The sequence below is a fragment of the Pezoporus occidentalis genome, unplaced genomic scaffold (genome assembly GCF_034315485.1).
Source record: "Pezoporus occidentalis ecotype Australia unplaced genomic scaffold, CSIRO_AGI_Poc_V1 ctg31, whole genome shotgun sequence".
Lineage (NCBI taxonomy): Eukaryota > Metazoa > Chordata > Aves > Psittaciformes > Psittacidae > Pezoporus > Pezoporus occidentalis.
Window position 1 is genome coordinate 4,576,595 of NW_026915052.1, and position 17,932 is coordinate 4,594,526.

Consider the following 17,932-nt stretch of genomic DNA (forward strand, 5'->3'; position numbering starts at 1 on the left):
AATTTGCTAACAGTCGTAGTATTTCCTAATATTAAGAGAACAGACTTATTCTAACTTTATGTCTGACTATAGAAAACAAGAAGTTACAACATATCCACATTTCATAGAAACACAGCACACCCACTAAGACAAAAAAAATTCTATCTGAAATCCTTTTTCAATCCTATAATGACAAGCAATATAGCATTATTTGCTAGGCATGCGGAAAATAGTAAATTAAACCAAGTATGCTCCTTAAAAATTCTACATACACAGATTGCCATTCATTATCTTGCTGTAGTCCACTTGTCCTCTCATGGCACGGATTTTTTTCAGCTTTGTCTCCTGGGTTTCAACACGTTCTTTAAGTTTCTGGAGCTTTTCACTCTCAGAAACAGACTGTTGCTGACGACGCTCTTGCTGCTTCAGGTAACGCAAACGTTGTTCCTGATAAAATGATAAAATGATAAAATTACCTTGGAAAAACACATCATGATGATCAGTGGGGTTTTATATTTCCAGAAATCAGAAAAGGTTGCTGTTAAAAATGTAGTTAAAAGGTTAAAAGATTTATCAGTCCCTCTAGAAAAGTGCTCTACATTTTTAAATCTATTTTACAGCAGATATTTAAGATTTTTTAGACCGAATTTACATATATGTGCAAATACAACCCTCGCCTGAACACTCATTCAAATGCACATGAAGCTTCCTCTGGCATTTCTTTGCTGACACTATTAACTCATCTCCTGCCGTTGCAAAACAAACTTGCAATGATGTTATCTGGCTTCCCACAGACAACAAAATAGGTCCAACACACCATTTTTAACAAGCTGACCTACCCCAAGATCAAGTTCCAGTTCTAAATAACAGTCCGTCTGCTGGGCGCACATGGAAAATGTTTCCTTTTCCACATTATTTCCATCAAGAAAGAGCTACAAAATTGATAGGTTGATTCCTAGGTACTCCAAGCATCCAATGCATACTGTATATTGTAACACTCACAATGTCAGAAACATTAAACCCACTTCTCACCCTGAAAACATACTTTGATTCTTGTAACACAGAGACTTTGGAAATGTAATAAGTGAATATATATGAAGTGGGCACAATCTCACAGCACTATTGCTATAGTGGAGTGAATGAGCTACTAAAGATGAGCATAAAGTCAAGCTTGATCTATAACAGATCATGAAGAGGGCCTCACAAAAGAGACAAATAAAAGCTATTAATATTTTTTTCTAAAGACACATAACTTGGCATGACATGGGTTGTTATAGTGTCATTTACACTGAAATGTTGTATATCGCCTGATTAACTTGGTAAAACAATGGATTCAAGTCTTCCTGAGCTTACTAGAATGAATTAATTTTTTTTAAAAATCCATGAAAATTACACTTGCATATGGTAAAGGAAATTTGTATTTATTATGATCTGTATACAATTATTACCTTAGCAACCAGCATTTGCTGTTGATTTTCAATCTGCTGCTGTTGTCGGGCAGCCATATCTTGAAGTTCAGAAAGAGTAAGCTCAACACGTGGATTCCCAACCTGCAGAATACAAAATGTTACATCAATGTGCTGATGTATATTAAGCGTTCTGATGATAGAAGCTAAATCCCCACTCCTCAGAGCCTGAAGGCTAAAGCCTCCTTTGCAGTCCTCAGAGAAAGAACAATGATGGATCTCTATGAAAGAGTTAGGAAGCTCAGAGCAGAAATAAAGGACACAGACCATGCACATGCCAAGGACAGAAAAAGCAGAAACTGAAAGACCAGATAAAAGAGGAAAACATTAGGAGACAAAACCAGAGAAGAAAAGCCCTTATACTATGTTTAACACTGTCCTGTTAGATATTCTGCAGAATCAGTACACAGCACTGGTACGGCACATGTGATAACACACATGCAAGCAGTTATTTTAAGCAGTATTGGAATCAGAATCTTCTTTCCTTTTCTAATATTTTCAGTGTAGCTACCTTGGTAGCTTTAACGTGGCTAGCATTATTTACTTAGTGCAGCACAAGACCTCATAAGAACCTTTACACAAAGGCTTAGGTAAAAGCTATCTCCATCACCAATCTCACATCTGAAAATGGTGAAACTTCCTGGCAGATTGGAGCATTTAAGGTAACAATCTGAGTGAAAAAAGTCTGTACAAAGCGAAGCAAAGTGATCCCCTTTGGATAAGCAAATGGCTACTACTGAGTGACCTCTAAATGAGAAAATAAGATATTATTGGGGCTCTATCACTCCTTTTGCATATCAAAACTAACAAAATATTTACAAAATTGGGGTAGAAAGGCAATTACTGAAAATTATTTAAAATTTACATAATGCTTTGACAATGTGTGAGACCAAATATGTTGTTTTGAAAATAAATGCACTGTTTTGGTATATTCATAGTTCTGCCAACGAACAGAATTGAAATCTGTACACTAAATTACTTCACTTCAACCAGTTTTTACTATGCAATCACAAGAGAGTGCAGTGTGTAGCAAGACAAATTCCAGAGGTTGACACTTGCCAAATACCTGCTTTGCTACTCAGAAAACCAAAAACCACAATCTTAAAATTCCATTGGTTAACCACAACTTTAGCATTTGCACAGAAAAAAAATACCAGCCTTTAAAAAAAAAATTCCAGAAAGTAAGAAGTTCAGAATAGCCCTTCAGTCAGAAAATACTATTTGTTTTAAAATGACCGATTTCTCCTTTTTTTTCTTCTTCTTTTTTTCTACCTGAAATCCAATTAGTAATTCCTGTTTCTGCATACAATTATTCAAGTAAAGATAAGCACCTCAAGGTCAGTCACTAAAATGAGCCAGATTTTGAACAGTAACTTTTCAAGCTGCTGCATCTTGGATGCATGATATAGACATGTTGGACAAAAATATTTCTAAAAAGTTATTGCCCCTCTGAACATTTCCTACTGAATAAATTATGGAGCAAAATTATAATTCTTATTGGATGCTACAACTCAAACTCCTCTTAATAGTCAAAATAGTCAACAATAATGAAAATTACTCATATTAGAGAAATAATTTAAAAATATCTATTTAGTTATAGCTATATAGAATGGTGAAACCAGAACAAAATATAAAATCCACCCAAACCACTAATTTTCTATTTCAACACTCTGTTAGTGAACACAGTAATTAAAAAAAAAAAGGGGGGGGAAGGAAGGGAGGGAGAACAAAAGAAAAGATTTAACACAGTAGCGTGTACTTTTTTATTAGGATGACTTATGACAGACGAGTGAGTCTTTCCCAGCATTTTTTAAGGCCAAAGAACTTGTATACATCTGTGGCCACCAGCTAATAAATCAGAGAGAGACATTTTATTAATAATTACAGGCTGAGAGGCACTAATTGGGTAAGAAAGTAAGGAAACCTTTCTAGGTGTCATCCACAAACCAAAATGTGCTAACTTGAGGCAAGAAAAATAACATACAAAACTGAGATGCTGCTCCCAAACCATGTTCATGCTCTGCTGACTTCCTCTGGCATGACCTTCTACCAGAAAACCCTAAACTTCTTCATCTGCATTTGCTGGAGTTTGTAGGTAATTCTTAAAAGGGGCTCAGAATGGCTTGAAGGTTTTTGATCGCTGATTTTAAGAACGGAGGGGTGAATTGACAGTATTTTCTCAATACACATATGCTCTGTTTCAAAAATACACAACTTGCACTGGGAAGATTTTGCATAGTCTGATGTTTCTCTTCTTCCTGCTTTCATCATCGGTTTAACAACATTGATAGCTCATTCTATTTCCAGTAGCAATTTTCAGCATAACACTGTCCAAAAATAAAGATGATTTATTTTGCTAAGAAGACTTGTTAAAAATATATCCAGACTCAAAAAGTGGCATCTGTAGAGGGGCTGTGCATATTCCAAAGTAAAAAAGCCATTTCACAGAGTGAAAATTACAGATTTTTTAAGTGAAAAACGTAACTTGGAATGCACAACAGTAAGAAATTGTTTTGAAAAAGCAAAAGAAACAAAAAATACACAACACAGTTTGATCCAAAAGCTCAGAATTTTTACTGTTTTAAATAAGCATATTTGAAAGCATATCTTATAATGCCTGGAAAAAGTACCAAATTATTTTATATTATGTAAAATATAGAAGATTAATTAAAAGATTAATGCAAATATTAGCTTCTCCTTGAAGAAGCTATTAAATACTGTAAAATGTTCTGTTCAGAAAGCATGTCTAAAAACCTTTTATACATGGCAGAACACAAGAACATGGGAACAGTGATAATTAACCATTTAAATATAAACACCCTATGAGAAATCCCTTAACGTTTACCTCACTGAATACCAGTAAGTGTCCCTTTCACTTAAAATAACTACACTATACTTAGAAAAGAAAAGAAGAGGCAGCTGAGGAAGCAAAGATTTAAACCTGCAACTTCACTCGCAGTTTGTTCTTTTTCATCCACATGGCAAAAGCAGTGACCAGACCAAGCAGAATTCCTCTTCGACATCAAATCAATTGTTTTCAGATAGACTGTTGCTGAAGTCTCCAGAACAGGACAATATAATTTTTGAAACAGCATGAAAAACACAATCTTGCCACAATCTACTTGAATCAATTCAATCGGAGCACTTTATATTCCTTGAGTCTGCTTGTAATAATCTGTACACGAACGCCACCAATGAAGGAAGTCAGCCCCGGTCCTTCTCCAGAACCTCAGGTTATGCAAGGTAAAGACAGCGCTGCATTTTCTCAGTTCTTTAATGAGGTTGTTGGTTTCTCAGATTCTTAAGTTTGCACTGTTCATGCTAGTTATTAACAACTTCATCTACGAAGTCACTCACCTCTCATAACAAACACAAGCCTATCACATTTGAGGTCCAGATCTCCTCCTTCCTCCTGCAGCAAGAAAAAACTCCCTCCTACAGAACTGCCTTCTGAAGGAGGTACTAAAAAGCCACTACAAATACCTACTCCTTCAGATTCCACAGATTCATTCGCTACACGGTGATACATCAAAGCAGACAGTTTTGCTGAATTGTAAATTTCTTCTCATTGATTCACAGAAGCATTTACACATAGAGATGAACTCCTAAATGAGATGCTATGGAGCAAGCACTGCATTATTAGGCACTAAGGAAGTATTATGTATGTCTCATACAGACAAGAATAGTTTACATCTATATTCCCTAATTTCTTAATATCAGCAAGAATCTTATAAAAATGTATTTATTTTGTTTAGCATGCACTTTAAAAGGTTGTGATGAGAGACAGAATTTGTAATGAACTGGATTTTCAGCTTCTGATGTCAGCCTCCTACTACAAGCTAATATTTTTACCATTTCATGATTAATATTTTGAGACAGGTAAGATGAATGGTACAGTAGTAATTAAACAGTTTGGGAACGAGTTTACAAGCAGCCTCAAAACAAGTCATACCTTAGGCATTTAATTAAGAAAAGGAACCTCCTTTAACACATTAGTCTTGTCACTCTGAAAATTCATTTTCTTATTCCTCCTTCCTTTCTTTCTAACCTCACACTATGCTCTTCTGCCTATCATCACACACTCCTCAGTCTGCATACTCCTAAGCTATTATGAAATGGTTTAGTTATTGGAAACCCACAATAGTAAATGGAAAATTGTACCCAAACTCAAAACTATTTATTTGACAGAGTGTACTGTTGTAACGACATGTAAGAAATAAGGGCAGATTCCAGTGGGTTTTTTTTGCCTTTACTCCCATTGGAAAACTATCTTTAAAGAGGAATCTAATTATGTCAATATAAAAATGAAAAAAATGCATGATACTGACCTTTTGAAATAAAAGATCATAATTAGGATGTGGTTGGATTTTATGCATTTCTTTGCCTCAATGTCTAAGCAATGAAGATACTTATTTTTGATCATTTTATAAATTTGCACTAGTAAGAAGTTATTTTGAAACTAATAATGAAATATTTACACAAATAAGAGCTTTAAAGGAAAACAACAAAAATTCATAAGCTTTACAGGCCATCGTAATGATGGGCAATCTCATGTTTAGGTTCAGCAATGCCTAGGAATCTCAAATAGCCAGTGTAAAGTATAATGTGACCAATCAATTGAAGAAGAAAACTGGAGCAGTACAAGAATTTACCAATCACTTCCTGCATGCTGTCTCCTCAGATCATTTTTCTAGGTTTGCAAGAGCTACTATGTCATTAACTTCTCTTATCTGTCCCTTCCCTCAAGATAGGTGCTCACTCCTCTCTCCCACACAATTCTTCTTCAGTTCTCCTCCCAAGACCCTGAACTGCAAGTTAAAGTACCTCAAACCTCCTGAACTGGCCAATTTCCACCTTCTCCTATGCCTATTCTTGTACAATGAATGAACACATATTTTCTAGTCTTCTTCCTATCAGTCACCTCCATCCCTTCTATCCTTACTCCCTCTTTTACTACTTTACTTTTAGTATGTTAGCCCACCCTTCGCTCTTGTCACACTCAGAGATGATTTCAGGTCAAACCACCAATTTTCAAAGTCCAACATAACCCAAGTAAAATGTAATCAACCAGCGTGTAATCACCGCCCCCAGAAACACGGACTGAGGACAAGATGAGTGCTGAATTAGAGGCAACAGAAAGAAATCCAAGAAGAGAGTCCTTCAGGTTCATGGTCTGAAGAATTTACTCCCTCATGTGGGATTTATTAACAATGCATGCAATTTTGCCATGTTAAAAAGAAAATATCATCTTTACTGGCCTAATAGGAGGAACAGCAAAGGCCAGAAAGGTCCTGCAAGTTGCTCCTGAGAAGGCATAAAACGCCTACATAGAAATGCAAAGTAAATACTCTTTGTTTTACTGCATATACTGAAAGACTCAATTTTCCATAATCTATAGCAGTTCTAAGTTGCTGCTCCTTCCTAGGGCAAATGAGGGAATAAAAATCTTACATCCAGACTAGAAATTTATCTTTGTAGAGCTGTCAAATCCCAGAAATCTATATAGCTACACAATAAAAACAGAACTGACAGGTCTAGGACTAGATATATGAGTATGTGGACAAAGGCAGTAATTTATTACTTGAATGAGCATTTTCCCAGAATGAAGCATGAACGTGGCTAGACTGGAGCACTGCCCAGCCACTGAATTCCAGACTGGGATCAGGGCTCTGACAATTCTCAGCCTCCCCAAACCAGGGAGTTCAGTGGGCCATCCCTGCATTATCCTCTGTGCCACATTTACAACGAAGGAAGAGCTACAGCTCTGCGCAACTACCGAACTGCCAGAGCAGAAAGAAAGGAACAGCTTTGCTTTGCCTGCTGAATCTAGCAAAAGATTTCCAAATTCCCACATGCTAACGTGGACACAAGCAGCAGAAGTCCATCAGTAACTCGTAACTTTTCTGCCTTACACCTCATTCAAGGTAACATAGTTTAGGGGATGCTTTAACTAGCCCAGTTGGCAACAAAGCTTTAGAGGTTGCTAATAAGAACAGCCATCACACATCTTGGCTGTCTGTCCTCAGCACAACAGTAGTGATAGGGAAAGCTTCCATCACATATGGAAGATATGGGAAATTATACCAGTTCTCTATCAATTAGGTCTTATATGAAATGTATGTGGCCTCCTTGTGCCATGTAGGGACTATGAGAGGCAAACACAGGATGGAGCATCTGCTGAAGATTATTGATTCTGACCTCCTTACATTTCTGAAACATGCTGATCCTATGTATCACCAAATTTATGATGTCTAATAGATTTTGTCCACATTTTCCATTAAACCTGATCCTAGTGCCATGAAAAAAAGACGACAATTTGAAAGTCCTGTGTGAAAACTCATACATAACATTAGAGACAAAAAACAATGTATCTGTTTCTGTTTAAACTAAAATAGAGGTTTTTTGCTGAACTCAACATGGATGACATTATTTCCAGTTTAATGGCTTTACCCACAGCTCTGCCTTGCATTTTTTTTAACTGGGTCAGAAATATGCCGATAGCAGAAATCCATTTTAAAGAATTCAATGACAATAGCACATGCCTTTTTTAGCTTAATGGAAATGAACAAGCTAATTAAACCCAGAAAAGGCAGCCTGAATATTGGGAATTAAAGAATAATAAAAAAATATACCTAGTACGTGCTTTCTCCTTATAATAAAATAATCTTGACATTAACATTACAAATGGAATCTGGCAACTTTATCAGAAATGTATAATGAAAATGTTATTTTATTCGTGCAAATAAATGCATTAACAGATTCTTAAAATAAACACGCTTCAACTGTATCACAATTTGCTGAAAAATCTCACATCATACATCTCACACCTATATTAGATAAAAAACTTAATATCTCTCATGAATTACACCACCTTGTTAGCAATTTCTCCAATTTGCTGATGCTAATAAAAGTCACTCTATATAATATTATTATTAAGTCTATTTAGTGTAAGCCACAGGTTCCAGATTTCCTGTTCCCATATCGCTTCCGTAGAAACCTTACAAGGGAGGCTGTCCTCTATTTTGCAGAGGATAGCTAAGAACAGGCAGAACAAAAACCAAAACAATGGTAAAATAGATTTTCAAAATTAGAAATGGATTTAAGTATATATTGAACATCTGCTACATATGAAATGAGCTGCTTATAATTCACTTCTACCCCATAGGAAAGTAGTATCTAGAAATCATTTATTTAAGAGACTTTCTTCCTTGCGCTTGCAGACACTATTCAACAGCCACAGAAATCTTAAGCATGTTTATATTAACCTCAGTATCAGCTAGAACACTCAGTAGTTGAAATTAATCAAAATATCGTCATTCCCTAACAAAAAAGAATTATCTGAAATTATGCATTCTTATAGAAATGACAGATCAGTTGTGCACAAAACTTCAGACCTGTTCACAATACCAATCCTTTTACTCAGAGCGATTTTAAAAGACATGTTACAATAGATGTTGAAACACACTAAGTGCCCTTGAAAATAGTCTTGGAACTGTGTTTTTCTGGATTTTTTAGAAAAGTAACATTCTGATAGAATAGCTAAGTATGATTAAGATAAACTATTTATTCTGCTCAGAAGTAATTGTTTCGATACGAAGTTTTTCTGTGAGGATGTATCATACAAGAACAACAGAATAAATCAATTGCAAAATGTTCCAGTACGAAAGCACTGAAAATATGTACCTTGGAATTGAAAGATGTTATGAAACTTGGTGTATGACTGGCACTTCCTATAAAACCAGAGGAGTTAAAACAAAAGCTGACCATGACATTTTGAAGTAACAAGCTTTCAATAAGGTCTTAAAACTTAAGAATTACCGCAAACACACGTAACAAAATCTGATTAGTTTAGGATTTCAATTCAGAGATAAGGCATTACAAAACCCAAACTAGTCTGCATTCCATCCATGTGACAACAAACCCCACAATCATTTAAAGTGCAAAAGCTACATAGTATTTAAATAACATGTCCACTACTAAATTTGAGAATTAATTACCTGTTTGGTATTTTCCCATGTAATTGTAAGAGAGCACATCTTTATTTTGCAGCACTGCCCATCAGCTGCAAACATTTGCATTGCTTCAACATGCTTCAACTCCATGTTTCTGTTACTTTCTGGCTGCAATAGTTTAACTCGATTTGGCTTGTTCACAGCAAACAACTGTAAATGTCTTAGGAGCTTCTACACGTCCTTTTGTCTCAGTGAAATCAATAGGAGGTAGGATATTTTTTAATCTTATTCTATATGAAATAAATGTTTCCCCAAAGTCTTTATCAATATGAAAAGCTGTGTCTCTGCATTCATCAACAATCAGCTAACGGAAAAGGCTAGTGGATTTTGCCAGCAGTAAAAGACCTAATCACTGCAAGATCAAGCCAGCTGTCAACTACGATCAGGCTGATCCATTCCACTTTTCATATTCAATGGAAAATGTTGCCCAATACACAGTTCTTTTGCAGTTATCAGGTCAAACTGGAGATATAAGCATACAGACAATTTAGCTTCAAAACCACATGAATTATTCGTTCCATTTGAATTTCTGTGGTATTACCAACTCGGTGCAAAAACTGAATACCAAAAAGATCAGGAAAACCATTACTGCTGGTATTTAATTTTACTGTTTCAAGTGACAGAAAACCATCCTACCTGAAATTTAACAGTTCCCTTATTAATAGAGACTGTCTGAGATAAAAGGCAAACAGTACAGTCAGAATAGATACTACAGTCCCATGCAAATAACCTTTCCAGTGTTTGCCGTATACTTTTCCCTACATACTTTTCTTAAATCTTGCACACAAGATAAAAGCATGAGCCAGCAATAAAGCCAAAGCATGTGTATAACAGCATAAGTCAAGAAGCTGCAAGTCAAAGAAGACTATAGCAAAAAAACCTAGACCTAAGACTTTTTGAACACTAAAGAAAATACTAAGCCACATTAAAAATTTCTTAATTATCTAAAAATTATAATATTGTGGAAGATAAAAACCATAAAAAGCTGTAATTTACCTTGTCAAATTCACAAATTACATGCAAGTTCACCCTCTCTTCGTTCTTTCAAGAAAGTAATTCAAACATGATTCAGTGCACTTACAGAAGAGATCCAGCCAAATGGGTCTCCATAAGGACACTTAATGAAGAACTGTATGCCCAAGCATAATACAGTGAGTATTCCAGCCGTGTAAAGAACAGGCTTATTTTTAGCAAACAAGAAAAGGTATGAGCTGAGAGTAAGATCATCCAGTGGGAACAAGAGAAGAAAAACAAGTTCAACTCCTTGCTCCTAAATTAGCCAAAGGGTCTTTCATTTTCTCCGCTTTGATCTGAGGAAGGCTGTAGGGGGAACAAACCTAACAACAATTGGAACTTGAGGCAAGTGCAGAGACAATAGAGAAATGGAAAAGTTCACTTGCCTGGGAAAAACATGAAGGTGGCAAACAGGTATATTAGGTGTCCAAAGGCTAGATGGACAGGAAACTAAATGAACAAGTCAGTGAACATGGAAATATGTGTCAGAGAAAGGAGGCCACAGCAGCACTGCACAAGGAAAGCCACAGAGACTCTTGAAAAGATAAGAGGCAACACTAATCTTCAGATGACATAGCTACATAAAAGAGAGAACTCTAAAGGTGGCCTGAAAAGTACCTTGGCCTGGTAAGTAGAAGAAGAGTTTCCCAAGCAGAAGTGAAAGCTGCTTGGAAAGCTAAACTCTCAAGCTTCTGCAATTAAGCTCTTAGAGCTCTGCATGGCCACAGTGAATTTCATAATCTGTCTCCTGCAAGGAACTGCAGAAATAAAAGAAAATACAAGTTCCATCTTCCCATACAGTAACTTAATATTAAAATATATGGCTTAACTAAAAACAATTCTCATGTGACTGTAAAAGGATACAACTACGACAAAAGGCATTGAAGTTTACAGTGCCAGTGTAAGGACTGTGAAAGCCCAGCAGTACTTCATGAAAAATAACAAATGAACTCTTTTAAGTAACATTTACTTTATGAGCTAACGTGTATAATCTTATGTGTCAGCTGAAGCACTCATTTATTCTATTCTACCTTTATATAAAGGCCAAGCATCTCAGGATCTATGTGTGCAGTGACAACTGGAGGCAGTTCTCCACATGCTCTACTTAGTTAGAAATTTAGGGAAGAGAGTCAATTGTATAGCTCCATGTTCACAATGCAAATATATTAAAGTAAGTACTACAGTTAGAGGTTAAGCAAGCAAAGAGGACTTTTCATCCTCTCACTTCCATGGACATACACAATTAAGTATTATTGTAAAACTGCAGAGCCATGCTTGAGGAAAAGCAAAGTCAGACCTGTAAAAGTAGAATCTAAAGGTCTAGATTGAGTAAAGAGCCCAGTTTAGGTCTTTCCTCCTCTGAAAAAACGGGAAGCCACCTGTTGACTGTTACAGACTAGAAAACCATACCTTTCTTCCCTGTAACTTGTTGAGCAGAACTATTTCTGATGCCCAGAAGAGTAGCAGAACTATGAAGTCTGTATACTACAAGTGAGTGTATGTGAGTGGCCGTATACCACAAGTCTGTTTATGGTGAGTACCTGTCATATCCATAGTCATACTGGTAGATATTTGATATCTAGAGTGACAGAGATCAAAGATTATATAAATACATGGAGAAGGCAAGAAAGAAAATCGTCCTTTTGCAATGTTCCAAGTGTGTTCCAAGAGTGTTTCTTGTTCCCAGCAAGACAAACAATGTTAGGCTCCTCAAAACAAATTAAGTCAGATATTAAAAGCTAATATTAGTAATAAACTAATGCTATCATAATTAAAATTGTAACAGGAAAATTGCATGGTATCAAATTATTCTTATAAAATGTAAGCATCTAGTAACTTTGCTCATTATGAACTGGAATATATTTGAGATCACACAGGACATGTCACAACAGTGTTCATGACTTGCCAAATCCAAGAATGATGTGATTCTGCCTGAAAAGTTTACAAGAGGCCTTAGAGTGAGGTACGAGGTCAGAAGCATTTGAACTACCTACAGTTTCATAGAAGTTCTTTCTTACAGATCTCAGTTACTTAGTGTGGTAGAGATCTTACCCTATGTAACTATCATTTACTGAGGTTTGAAGAGACTGGGATTTCTAGTCCAGCAAGAATTCAAAAACTATTTGGATACATTAAAATTAGCTTTTGACTATACTTCCCCCCCCCCCGCCCCCATACACTTCCTAATTTCATTCTTTTTTTCCTTAAGCCTTTAACTGGATTAGTTTTTCTATTTTTTGAACTGCAAGATTCTGCCAGCTGTCTGGAAGGTGCTTTAGACAGACTTATGAAGAACTGTATCCGTCCAAGGAGAATCCATACTCTATTAAGCTGATCCAGGGCTTGAACAAGAAATCTGACAGTGCAGAAGACTGCTGTAGGGGTGGCAAGGCTCCTTCTCTGACGGGTGAAAATGATTCTAGGAATGTATGTCTTAGGAAAGGGAACACCCTTGACTGAAGTAGCAGATACAGCTATTTTCGTCTCCTTAACAAAAGCAACACAGAAAGTTGCAACAGAAAATTATGAAAAATTTGAGCCGATTACTAGGGGTTTTTACATGGTCAAAATGTTCCAGGCAGCCTACAAGCAAATTTCTTCAGTTTTTTTCCTTCTCTGCAAAATGTTAGAATTCCTTGTGCCTAATTTTTTTAACCATCTTTTAATGGAATTCATTGCTTAGACTTTACTATGGCACCCCTAAGTGAATCTAGATTTCCAGAGACTCAGTTATTTGTTCATTTTAAACAAATTTGATTAAAACCTGTCTCACATGAATGGCAACCTCTTCCAAATACATTGTTCAATGTTACAAACAGAAAATACTTAATACTTACAAGCTTATATTAAATTCAATTTGCACCTCAGGTGTGAAGAACAACTTCTATTCCAGACTAAGCTCTTTATCCTTCACCATTTCTTCTCTCTAGGGGTTACTACTTTTGTTAAAAATTTAACTTGTTTGCCTCTTTCCTCACAATTTTTTTTTTATGTCCTTGTCAACAGGCTAAGGAAACCTTAAAGAATTTCCAAAGATGGCTGAATGGGGGTTCACAAGTATACTTGCACAAGTGAAATACTTTATCAGACACTTCTCAGAATGCATTTTAAAAAATATGTCATAAGAAATAGATGACAAAGTGTGTATTAGATGTTTAATGCCTTTTATTGCACTTGTATGGATGAATCATTAAAGCTAATGAACAGCATACAGCTATACTGAAGGATTTTGTCACCACATGTAAACCTATCTAAACTCTAAACCTAGAATTTGACAAGCCATACCACATGAACTCAAAATCAATGTAGCTTTACTACTGTCACAATGGAATATGATAGAGACTGACTGCATCAGACGGCTACATCTACTCTCTATCAGCAACAGATTGCTCTCCTAAGGTAAACCAGTAGTATTCAAAGCTGCTTTATGTGTACATATATGAAGAAGTTTTAAGTTTATCTGTTAACGGAAGTTTCCCGAGCAATTTCCCCAGCATTAAAGTGTAATGGCCACCTGATGCTAAAACAGTTGGACTACCTGTTGTGAACTACCTGAATAGAAATAATGGAGTTCAGTTCTGTTATGTAATCAGCATAGAATTTTAATTCTCACCTTTATCTACTGGTCAAAGCTTCAAGACTAAGAAAACGTACAGGACTATGACTTTCTAGTGTGAGACGATGGTGAACTTTTCTTCTACACAAGTTTCTTTTACACTAAAGCTAGCACAAATTTCATAGTGAGCAATAAAAAAAAAAAAAAAAAAATCAGGCTCCATTTTGTATTTCTTGTCAAAAGCTTCAGTCAATACCCATCAGGGAAAAAGCTTATTGATATCAGTCTTTTTAAATTGGGGAAGCAATTTTAATACTAGAAACAGCAAAAATAAAGAGAAAATGGTACAGGAGACCACAAGCTGCCATTTTATGCTCCCCAAGCAAATTATCAAATAGAAAACCAATTTGAACCAACTACAGAAAACGAGTATTATCATCATATATGTGAACTGCTCTGAGCAAGGGTTACTGAACCCCTTCAGGGTAACTTCCAGAGGCTTGTTTTCATCACACTAGTCTACTTCTACTCAAATCCACTTTACTTTCATCATGTTCCTTTATCTCATCCTTTTTTTCTCCTGAGCTGCATCTGCTTTCTTGTTTCCTTATCTTCAAAAAAATTGTTATCTCATTACCTTTTCATCTGGACAACCACCATCAGCCAGCCAGTCCTCTTTCTGGAACTTCCTTTAAGTACTTACCCACTTTTCCTATTGATGGCTGGTGACTGCAGCACGACTGGTGGCTCCCCAGTCCCTCTCCTGTCTACCACTGACCCCCAGTGGTTACAACTGTATTTCATCTGTCTCACTGTTTTCAGGTGGCCGCTGCTTCTGCAGGATGACGCTTGTATCACAACCTAAAATACTGGGAAGCAAACAAGACCCCAACGTTGTATGACCACTGTTTCATGGCCACTGATCACAGAATCAAGAATAGGTAGGTAGAAAAGAGCCTCTGGAAGTTACCCTGAAGGTTCAGTAACCCCTGCTCAGAGCAGTTCACGCTGATCAGAAATTGATTTGGCTAGTTCCTGATGACTGGAAAAAGGGAAATATAACCCCCACTTTCAAGAAGGGGAAAATGGATGACCTGCGGAATTACAGAGCAGTCAGCCTCACCTCTGTGCCTGGCAAAATCTTGGAGCACATTCTCCTGGAAGGCATGCTAAGGCACATGAAAATCAACAAGGTGCTTGGTGACAGCCAGCATGGCTTCACTAAGGGCAAATCCTGCTTGACCAATTTGGTGGCCTTCTATGATGGGGCTACAGAACTGATGGACAGGGGTAGAGCAGTTGATGTCATCTACCTGGACTTGTGCAAAGCATTCAACACTGTCCCACACAACATCCTTGTCTCTAAATTGGAGAGACATCAATTTGATGGATGGACCACTCAGTGGATAAAGAACTGGCTGGCTGGCCGCATGCAAAGAGTTGTGGTCAATGGCTCAATGTCCGGCTGGAGACCAGTAACAAGTGGTGTCCCTCAGGGATCGGTGTTGGGACCGGTCTTGTTTAACATCTTCGTCACTGACATGGACAGTGGGATTGAGTGCGCCCTCAGCAAATTTGCCGATGACACCAAGCTGTGTGGTTCAGTTGGTACGCTGGGGGGAAGGAATGCCATCCAGAGGGACCTTGACACACTTGTGAGGTGGGCTGATGCCAACCTCATGAAGTTTAACCATGACAAGTGCAAGGTCCTACACCTGGGTCAGAGCAATCCCACGCACAGCTACAGGTTGGGCAGAGAAGAGATTCAGAGCAGCCCTGAGGAGAAGGACTTGGGGGTGTTGGTCGATGAGAAAATGACCATGAGCCAGCAGTGTGCGCTCACAGCGCAGAAAGCCAACTGTATCCTGGGCTGCATCAAAAGGAAAGTGACCAGCAGGTCGAAGGAGGTGATCCTGCCCTTCTACTCTGCTCTTGTGAGACCTCACCTGGAGTACTGAGTGCAGTTCTGGTGTCCTCAACGTAAAAAGGACGTGGAACTGTTGGAACAAGTCCAGAGGAGGGCCACAAGGATGATCAGGGGACTGGAGCACCTCCTGTATAAAGACAGGCTGAGAAAGTTGGGGCTGTTCAGCCTGGAGAAGAGAAGGCTGCGTGGAGACCTCATAGCAGCCTTCCAGTATCTGAAGGGGGCCTAATAGGGATGCTGGGGATTGACTCTCCATTAGAGACTGTAGTGATAGGACAAGGGGTAAGGGTTAAAACTTAAACAGGGGAAGTTTAGATTGGATATAAGGAAGAAATTCTTTACTGTGAGGGTGGTGAGGCACTGGAATGGGTTGCCGAGGGAAGTTGTGAATGTTCCATCCCTGGCAGTCTTCAAAGCCAGGTTGGACAGAGCCTTGGGTGAGATGGTTTAGTGTGAGGTGTCCCTGCCCTTGGTAGGGGGGTTGGAACTAGATGATCTTAAGGTCCTTTCCAACCCTAACTATTCTATGATTCCATGATTCTAAGATAGAGGTTCCACAGCAACCAGACAGTCTATTCCAACATCCATTACTCTTCTCAAGAAAACATTTTCCCCAATATTTAATTTGAATTTCCGTTTTTACAGCTTGTGTTCAAATCCAACTGGCTCAGTTACACATGCAAAAGAAAGGAAGAAGATTCTCTTCTTGAAGAGAATACGTCTTCAGACACTGTCCAATCTCCCTGTCAAAAGGAAATGTCCAGTTATGTAAGTCTTACCTCCACATATCTATATCTTTGTGAGTGGCAGAAAGAGATCAGGCATAATTCCACTTCTAGGAAGGAAAGTTGTAAACAAAAGCAAACCCCAAAAGTTCACCTCACAAATAAGAGAACTTGTTAATTTACAAAATCTCACATAGTTTTTCCTTTAGACTGTTATGCAGAATGCAAAGCTCTTAGATGAGCACTTACAGGTAAGTATTCTTTCTACAACAATGTACGTTTCACTGTTTATAAAGAGACCTAGCCTATTCCCTCTATATCTTTGTTTTGAATTTAATCTCTTAAAATTTAAGCATTTATATAATGTGTTTTTTAGCTAACCATTATTAATTGCTGATCAAGCACACGTTATTTTAAAGGATGCACACAAAAAAAATCATACTGCATAAGACAAAATTACAATTAATAGGTTTATCCAAATTCCAGACAGACTGCACATCATTTTTTTCAAGACTATTGATTCAAACTTTAAAGCAAACATTCATCTTAAAGTTTCTTATGTATGTCACACTTCCAGCTCTATCTAGTTGTTCAGTAAAAAGAAATTATTTCATCATTAAAACAGTACACATAATAAAAATATACCTGAATGCAGAATATTTGATAAAATTTGAGCTGTCTTCAGTGTTCCATTGGTTTGTATTGATTTGAGAGCTAGCCTAACATTCAGAATGCCAGTAACAGTGAATAAGCCTAATGCATTACGTAAATGTAAGCTGATTAAGTCCTTGATCCTGAAGCCACCTCTTTTTTCCCCTCCCCCTCTGATTTAAAACTTGGCACAATTGAAAAATCTGAGTTTTATACACTTTCAAGGCCTACTTTGTACCATTTTTGGTATAAAACTCACCACAAGTTACATTAATATAAACCCTTCAGGCTTTTGTCTTGTGTTTTAATAGTTTCCTAAACTTGGTGAAAGTCCATTTTGAAGTGACCAGTTCCCTAATAAAACTTTAACTTTGTGGCAAAACTTCATTATTTTTTTTTTAAATAGATACTGAATGGTATCAGTTTTATTAAAGGTCTGAGCTTTACCCATAAAAATTAACAGCAATTTGAACTAAATAAAAAGCCATGCTATCATACACTTTAGTGCTGCTAAGAAGTGAGATTGTAAGTATAATGCACATGCTAGATCTGATTTCCAAAGATGTTATGTCTCAAATGAAGGAATGGAGAAATAGCCAGTG

General features: G+C 37.1%; 1 protein-coding gene across 5 annotated transcripts in view; it reads right to left on the reverse strand.

Annotated features, from left to right (window-relative positions):
* Positions 1-17,932, reverse strand: part of PPP1R13B (protein phosphatase 1 regulatory subunit 13B) — a 73,496-nt gene that overhangs the window by 18,026 nt on the left and 37,538 nt on the right. For 4 of the 5 annotated variants that reach the window (XM_062628032.1, XM_062628033.1, XM_062628031.1 and 1 more), the window contains exons 5-6: positions 1,428-1,529; positions 252-426 (exon numbers count right to left, since the gene is read on the reverse strand). In XM_062628032.1, the coding sequence (XP_062484016.1) occupies positions 252-426; positions 1,428-1,529 (277 nt within the window). Of the gene's footprint in view, positions 1-251; positions 427-1,427; positions 1,530-4,386; positions 4,534-17,932 lie in introns of those variants that run through there. The other variant, XM_062628035.1, reaches the window with a different exon arrangement.